Here is a 9,104-nt window from a genome sequence, read left to right as displayed (position 1 = left end):
AATCATATGTCTTCCTTCACACAAGAGTTAATTTCCCCACAGAATCTTGGCCTAGTCAGTATTATAAAGATTCTAAAGCACTCTGCAAGCTGTCACACAGTCCACCTGGAGATGAGGATTGAGATGGAAATGTTGCTTTTCATTCATTTTTCCTCAGAGTTGAGTATAATGTTCGAATTTTGGAAGATATTTAAGAATTCCTGATATGAACTGATGTGTCTTCCAGTAAGACAGCAGGTTATACCCAGTAGACTGAGCAGATGTTGAAACTCCTCAGTAGAAGCCATAGGACCAGTACCTTCTACAACATAGTGGGCGACAACAGCCATAGCCATAGCCTCCATAGCCACAGCCATAGCCACAGCCATAGCCACAGCCTAGGCCTCCATAGCCATAGCCCAGGCCTCCGTAGAATCTTCCGTAGTAGCACATGGTGTCAGAAGAGGTTGTTCAGTTATGGACTGGTAGTATGTTCCTTGAGTTGAGTCTTGTGTAACCGTATGCTAAGAGCCTTTTATACACTGAGATGTTTAGTAGGGAAAACCACAGGTATTATCACACACCTCTTCACTATGCTTCAGAAAACACCACAAGTTATGTGAATTACTGGATATATAAGCTGCAACTACAACATAACTGAAGTAATTATGTTTCTGTGTCACAATTCTATGGTCAAATAATCAGATGTCTGGCATAAAATTCTGGCTCCCTTTTCAACAGCTTGTCTAGTATATTAATCTATTTTTAGTTTACTGAAGACATATGACCTGGTTTACTCATATAGTACAATTGTTAAAATAGTATATTCCTAGTTATATTATTTTGCTTCTAATATTTCTGATACTCCATCAAATATGTTTCCATTTCTCTTCTCTTCTCTTTATCTTGCTTCTCTTTCCTTTTATTCTTTTATTTCCTTGTTTTCTTTTTCTAATTTTTTATATTTTCTGTTTTTGATTTGTGTTGTCTTTGTAAAATGAGTTCTTTTATTAAATCATTTTATTTATTTACATTTCAAATGTTGTCCCATCCTGGTTCTCCCTCCTCAAGTTTTTCACCCCATCCCACATACCCACTATGCCTCTGAAGTGGTGCTCTCCCACCTGTACATCCATTCCCACCTCACCCCCACTAGCATCCCTCTTGCCTGAGGCATCAAGTTTCCACAGGATTGTGTGCATCCTTTCCCACTAAGGCAATACAAGTCAGTCTTCTGCTACACATGTCCCCAGGGCCATGAAGCAGACCATGTATGCTTGGTTTTTGGCTTAGATTCTGGGAGCTCTGAGCTGTCCATATTAGTTGACACTGCTTTTCTTCCTATCGGGTTTCAATCCCTTTAGCTCCTTCAGTCCTTCCTCTAACTGTTGCATATTGGTCCCTGACATCAATCCAAGGGTTGGCTGTATGTATATGCATTTGTCTCAGTCAGTTGTGATACAGCCTCTCAGAGGACAGCCATGCCAGGCTCTTGTCTTCAAATATAATATTGCTTTGGTAATAGCGTCAGGATTTGGTATATGCACATAGGATTCATCCCAAGTTGGGCCTGTCACTGGGTGACCTTTCTTTCACTTTCTGACCCATATTTTTGTCCCCGTATTTCCTTTAGACAAGAACAATTCTGTGTTACAAATTTTGAAGATGGGTGGGTGGTCATGTCTATCTGCTGGAGGTGGTCTCTTCTGGTTCCATATCCCCACTGTTGGGCATTTTGGCTAATGCCATCCCAATTGAGTCCTGGTAGACTCTGACTTCCTATGTCTCTGTGACTTTCTAGAGGTTCCTCCTGCTTCCTAATCCTGGCTGATGCCTATTTTGATTCATTCTCCTGGCCATTTGGGTGTCTCTCCTGTCTCTCCCCAAGACAAGACTGCACACTCTTTCCTTATCTATTCAATATAGTATTCAGAGTTCTAGCTAGAGCAATGAGACAACAAAAAGAGATTAAGGTGAGAAAAATTGGAATGGACAAAGTCAAGGTATCACTACTTGAAGATAATATAATAGTATATGTTAGCAACCACAAAAATTCTACCAGAGAACTTTAACAGTTGACAAACAAAAGGATATAAAATTAGTAGTCTTCCTATATACAAATTATAAATAGACTGAGAAAAAATAGAGATACAACATCCTTCACAATAGTCACAAATAATATAAAATATCTTGGTATAACTTTAACCAAACAAGTGAAAGATTTGTATGACAAGACCTTCAAGTTTCTGAAGAAAGAAATTGACAAAGACGTCAGAAGATGGAAAGATCTCCCATGCTCATGGATTAGTAGAATTAACATAGTAAAAATGGCCCTCCTACCAAAATCAATCTACAGATTCAATGCAATCCCCAGCAAACTTCCACCACAATTCTTCACAGACATGGGAAAAACATTTCTCAACTTCATATGGAAAAACAAAAAATGTAGGATTGAGAAAACAATTTTCAATAACAAAAGAAAATCTGGGGGAATCACCATTCCTGACATAAATCAAGCTGTACTACAGAGCAATAATGATAAAATACCCACATGGTATTGTACAGAGACAGACAGATAAATCCATGGAATATAATTGAAGACCAAAAATAAACCCATGAACCTGTGGAAACTTGATCTTTGACAAAGCAGCTAAAACCATAAGGTGGAAAAATGAAACCATCTTCAGCAAATGGTGTTGGTCTAACTGGCAGCCTGCATGTAGAAGAATGCAAATTGATCTATATTATCTCCTTGTACAAAGCTCAAGTTGAAGTAGATCAAGAACCTCCACATAAAACATGATATACTGAATCTAATATAAGAGAAAGTGGGAAATAGCCTTGAACACATTGGTACAGGGAAAAGTTCCTGAACAAAACATCAATGGCTCAGACTCTAAGGTCAACAATTGACAAATGGGAACTCATAAAACTGAAAAGCTTCTGTAAGGCAAAGATTTTGTCAATAGATTAAAATAGTAACCTACAGATTGGGAAAAGATCTTCACTAACCCTACATCTGATAGAGGGCTAATATCCAAAATATACAAAGAACTCAAGTTAGACTCCAAAAAAATCTAAATAACCCAATTAAATAATGGGGTACAGAGTTAAACAGAATTCTCAACAGAGTAATCTTGAATGACTGAGAAGCACCTAAAGAAATGTTCAACATCCTTAATCATCAGGGAAATGGAAATCAAAAAGACTCCAAGATTCTACCTTACACCAATCAGAATGGCTAAGATCAAAAATTCAAGTGAGAGTACATGGTGGTGAGGATATGGAGAAAGAGGAACATTGCTCCATTGCTGGTGGGATTGCAAGATTGTACAACCACTCTGGAAATCAATCTGGTGATTCCTCAGAATATTGGAAATTGTTTTACCTGAAGACTCAGCTATACCACTCCTAGGAATATACCCCAAAGTTGCTCCAACATGTAATAAGGACATATGTCCACTACATTCATAGACTTGTTTATAATAGCCAGAAGCTGGGAACAACCTAGATGTCCCTCAATCGAAGAATGGATACAGAAAATGTGGTTCATTTACACAGTGGAATACTATTCACATATTAAAAATGAGGACACCATGGATTTTGCAGGCAAATGGGTGGAATTAGAAAATATCATCCTGAGTGGGGTAACCCAGACCTAAAAGGAATCCATGGTATATGTACTTACTGATAAGTGAACATTAGCCAAAATTTCAGAATACCCATGATGCAACTCACAGTCTGCAGGAAGCTTAACAAAAAGGAAGTCCCAAGTGTGCATACCCGAAACACACTTTAAAGGGGAACAAAAGAATCATGGGAAGTAGAGGGAGGGAGGAAACTGGGCAGGAGACAGGAGGGAGAAGGATTAGATATGGTGAGAGACAGGTGAAATGAGTTTTATGTGGAGGAATGTCTCCTGAGTCTTTAATACAGAAGACTCAGGTGTTGGGTGTTAATTAGTCTTTTTTTTAAAAAAAATAATAGTAATTACTGTTGTAAATGTCTCCTTCAAATCAGTAGTCCCTGGAAATATTGTATTGTATTTTTCATGTACATAAGGATGCAATTGGCATTTTCAGAGAACATCTAAATGTCTGATTCCAATATTCATGTGAATTTAGATAAGATGCTGAGGAAAAAATTGGAGAACCTGCTGAATCAGAATTTTTTCAAAAATGAGAAGGCCATGATGAGAGATTTGGAATCACAGAGGTGCCAGAGCAGCCCACAGGTTCAGAAGCGAGCATCAGTCATCAAGAAAGCTTCCTCCTCAGACTGAATGAGAGCCTGATGTAGGACCTGGAAAATGCACTGGTACTTGTTGCACATGTATGAGCTGTAAGGACCTTAAAGTTCAGACTAGTCTAACAATGCCATCACAAAGATGCAGGTGAATTATTCCATTTTTATTGTAAGTTATTAATGAATTTCTGTTTGTATTAAAATATAATTTCAATTAAGTATATTTAAAGATATATTGCTAACCCCCAATTTAGTAATCATATGTTACTGCCCAAAATCCAATTCTCTATCACTCATTAATACAGCTTTGTCAAAGTGGTAATATTTGACAGTGAGTCTTGTCTGATAGGTGAGTGTAAAAAGGTGCATAGCTCTAATAATTCAAGTGTTCCCAAATAATGCAAATAATTAACACTACATACTTCCCTATGCACCATAACCATAAAACATCATTTTCTCCTGAAAGTTTTTACACTAACAAAACGTGAAATATAACCCATTCACCTTTAAGATTGCTAGTTCCTGTTTATCACTATGATTTTACTTTCTTTTGTAACATTGTGGGCTAGGGGTTATCACTAAGTCACAGAGACATTTAAAAGTCTTGTTATTGTCAGAGTAGCTTGTTAAAGTGATTAAATTACAAACATCTAATGCTAAGGTATTGGATGAATGCCTCTATGTATTTGCATTAGAGTATGGAATATTAATCCTCATAGCAGCTGAAATACACAATAGGTGTAGAAACCACACAAAAGGCTTGTGTTATTTACTAGGTGTTTAAAGCAACTTAATTTTCTTGTTTCTGTTTTTGTCTCTTTTTTTTCCTGTGACCAAATTCATAACAGAACAAGTTAATGAAAGTAACTGCTTGCTTTGAGTATGATTTTTTTACAATATATTTTATTCATGTGTACGAATGAATGGTCGTGTGAGCTTCTACTACTTGTGTGCCTGGGATTCTGTGAAGTTGACATTGCAGGCATTTGTGAGTTGCCCAATGTGGGTGGTGGGAACTGAACTCCCAGTTGCTCCCCACTGCAGAGCCAACTCTCTAGCTCCAGAATTGTGTATTCTGGCTGATGAGTTCAGAGGATTCCATGTGAGATTAGGTAGAATGGTAGGGAAGCACAACCACGCATAGCTTTTAATCTCATTGTAGGCAGAGAGCAGAAAGAGGAATGGACCTGGAGTCTCTTATGACCTTTAAAGGCATGCCTCTGGTGACTTTATTCTAGCTAGATCATGCCTCCAAAATTCCCAATATACTTAAATGTCACCAGAAAGAAAAGGGTAGGCAAATGTTCAAAACTATGATAGGCACTTTATAATTAAAACCTAGTACATATTAAGACAATAGGTTATGAATTAAATGATAAGTTGTATGCAAATGAGAAACTAAAACCTGATCAAGTTCTCACAGTAAAACTAAAAGTAAGTATAAAAAAGGTTGTTATGGGGGGGAACAAAACACAAATATATACAAAATTGGAGAAATGTAAACTACCCCTAAGAAACCTCATATACGTAACTAGTCTTACTACAGTAAAACAAAATGAAAATGAATTTCTTCAGGTCAGTCACTTTAAATTACATGGCCTGTTTTCTTTCCTCTGTATTTGTGTCAGTATCTAAGTCTCAAATATCAAGACAAATTGAAGTTGATGTGAAGTCATAGATATTGCCACTCGGCTATATTTTCTGGAATTATCTTGATTTCGACAGCAGCTATGCCGACTGGACTTTAGCACGTCTGTTCATGTGTATGATGAACCATGGTGGCACAGGATGAGATTGTGCTTGTTTGATTGATCTCAATATTGTTTCACAATACTGCTTCCTGTGAAGACAAATATTCACTCCAGCGAAGCTGTGCTCCAGACCCTGTTTAAGATGAATGAAGTACACAGAAGCTTTCCTGAATTGTTCTAGATCCTCATGTCAAAGACAAGGCATGTAATAAAGAAAGAGAGCACACCAAAGTGTTTTTGTGAGATCTTGTATCAGATGAAAATAACCACTAAAACAACACACACACACACACACACACACACACACACACACACACACACACACACACATATACACACACATGCCATTGAATGGATAAATGTCATTGTGTATTAACACGAAATTTTGTTCTATTTCATTTAAAGTTTATAAAGAAAGTTTATACCAATGAAGTCTAATTTTCCTATCACTTAGAACTAAAATGTTTCATTGTAGTTCACCATAATTTATTCAGTAAGTCCTTGTCTACAAGAATACAGCTAGTTTTTAGATTTATTATTAATATTTTCATGTGAGCACATGATATTCTTAGTATTAGATTGTAGAACTTTGAAAGAAACCTTTTCCAGAAAGTTAAAAGGGCCTTGAGGTAAAAAAATGTAATTGCTATAATGTACATTAGTTTTAGTTTCTTATTGCATTAGATCTGTATGTATGTATAAATATACACATATACGTCTACACTGCAAACTTTCTGTATGTAACCATTTACTTTATTAAGGACTCCTTTATGCATGCATGAGACTGTATTAAATCATGGAGTTTCATAAACATAGACTCAAGGTTTAATAAGTGCCAATATTCTGCCAGTGGCTCTCCCTACTCCTGTGTAACTTTTAAGATCAACCGTTTCTGTGACACAATTTTCTTATCAGTATTTTATTACAAAAGAAGTTTCATACACACACACACACACACACACACACACACACACACACACACACACACACACATATATATATATATATATATATATATATATATATATATATATATATATATATATATATGAGTCTATTTCCACCCCAATGATGTTTAACAAATCTTGGCACCCTCTATAATTTAATTCATGTTAAACTTTTCACAAATTCTTCAAAACATCTTGTAGGGTTTTTGTTTTGTTTTGTTTTTTGTTAGTTTTTTTTGGATAGGACTCATCTTACATTAAGATATATCTTTCAATCTTTTAAGAGTCTGTGGGACGCTTGTTTACTGATGGACTTGTTGGCTATTAATGGATCATAGAAGAGTGATGGCCATTGTCTTCATTTATGTATCTAACACAGAGTCCACTTGGTTCAAATAGATGGTCCTCAAATCCTGGTAACATTGATGAACCTCTTTAAAATCAAACGAGGGGGGAAGAGAGAGAGAGAGAGAGAGAGAGAGAGAGAGAGAGAGAGAGAGAGGCAGAGAGAAAGAGGCAGAGAGAGACATTGAGGTTGAGCATTTTGAAAAATATTCCTTGGTCATTTGTATTTCTTCTTTTGATAACTCACTACTTACTTCCACACATTTTTTTAAAAAAATCATATTATCAGTAAGGTTAACTCAGACCCACAGACCTCTTTCATATGTGTATTTTATCTTTGGATCTTTAGGTATGTGTATTTAAATAAGGGTAATCATAGATGTCAAGAGGAAGTGGTTTGATAACATGATCTTTGTGTAAAATAATAATCGTATGTCATTGTTCAGTGCCGTGATCTTTCCAGGTCTGATCTCACTATCAGGTTGTATGGAAGTAGGCATCACTTCCTTTTTGGAGAAAGGGTCTCAAATCCAATTCAAAATAGGGGTTCCCACTCTAAATGCTAATTACTATTGCACTACACGACACATCTTTGGCGGGTAATTAGCTCTCAGTTGCCACACCTGACTGTTTTGATGACTTTTCATTTCCCACAATGTAAAAACTCCTTTTTTCTTTTTCTTTTTCTTTTTCTTTTTCTTTTTTTCTTTTTTTTGGTTTGGTACTGTGAGGGCAGTCAGTAGAAGAAAACCTAAACCAGCTCAAGATTCTGCCTTTAAGACCTTGTTACTATTTCACATTTATGGGTGTAGATAAATGGGTCTCATCAAGAGAAAGAGACCAATGGTAGAATTAATCAGAAATAGGGATGCTGGTGGAAAACAGTTATGAATGCCAAGGTTTGGCTCTTGTCTTACTTGACACTACCCTGGATGTGCAAGAGAAACCCCCTGGAGACAAAAAGGAGAATGTCTCACTCCCAGGAATTACAGATCATTATTAAGGAGAGAACAATATAAGTAGTAATAAACATTAATTTAATCAATTTAATATTCGAGACATGCACACAGATATTTTGTGTTAAAAATGGGGAATGAGATGTCTGTTTAACTGAATAAAGCTGAATTGGGTCGTGTATTTGACAGCTCAGCACAGTTTCTTCCCTTTCTAAAGCATTTTCCAGGAAGGAATTACTTAGAATATCTTTGCCTTTGGGTTATGTGCTCATCGTCAACTAGTGAGAGGTGATCATAAAAGATTCATTGGCAGAACTGGCTAAATGCATTGCAAAAGTCTACGGGAATCATGATTTTTTAGAAGTCGTAAGGTTTTACAGCATGTTTGGGATATTTTTCTAAAACCACTCACCACAGACAGTTGCATATAAACAAAAGGAAATCGGGATTAATCCTGATTCCTACAAATTCTTGATTGTAAAGTATAGCGAAAGCATAAAGAAGAGTGGGTATTTTAACACCATTTTTATTTCTGTTGCAATGGGTGTGAATCACCATTTAATGCTCACCGTGCAGGGCAGTAGAGTTTACTGATGAAACATGGTAGTAGGATATTGTGGAGTGCACTGCCTCTCCTAGGATGACTGTGCAAACAATGTGGAAATTGATGAATTTGTTTTTTGTGTCGAGTTATGTAATTTGCAAGTGTAGTTAGTAAAATTCTTTACTATCAAAGCAGACAGTGGGAAAAGTTGCTGAATTTTCCCTTTCTTTTAGCCATAGGTTATATTACACTGCTAATCAACAAGATCTCTCTGAAGTTCTTGTGGGTTATTCCCAATGTTACTTGAAGAATTATGTGTACCACTTTGGAAGATTGC

At 36.4% G+C, this 9,104-nt stretch overlaps 1 protein-coding gene across 1 annotated transcript; it reads right to left on the bottom strand.

Annotated features, from left to right (window-relative positions):
• Positions 1-273: 273 nt before the first annotated feature.
• On the bottom strand, positions 274-432 carry Krtap20-1 (keratin associated protein 20-1). Its single transcript, XM_008768607.3, has one exon. It carries the CDS (start codon positions 430-432, stop codon positions 274-276), a length of 159 nt encoding a protein of 52 aa, XP_008766829.1.
• Between the last annotated feature and the right edge of the window lie 8,672 nt (positions 433-9,104).

This window comes from Rattus norvegicus, chromosome 11 (genome assembly GCF_036323735.1).
Source record: "Rattus norvegicus strain BN/NHsdMcwi chromosome 11, GRCr8, whole genome shotgun sequence".
In the NCBI taxonomy this organism is placed as follows: Eukaryota; Metazoa; Chordata; class Mammalia; order Rodentia; family Muridae; genus Rattus; species Rattus norvegicus.
Note: the sequence above shows the minus strand (reverse complement) of the source record. Positions and strands in the feature narration are given on the sequence as shown.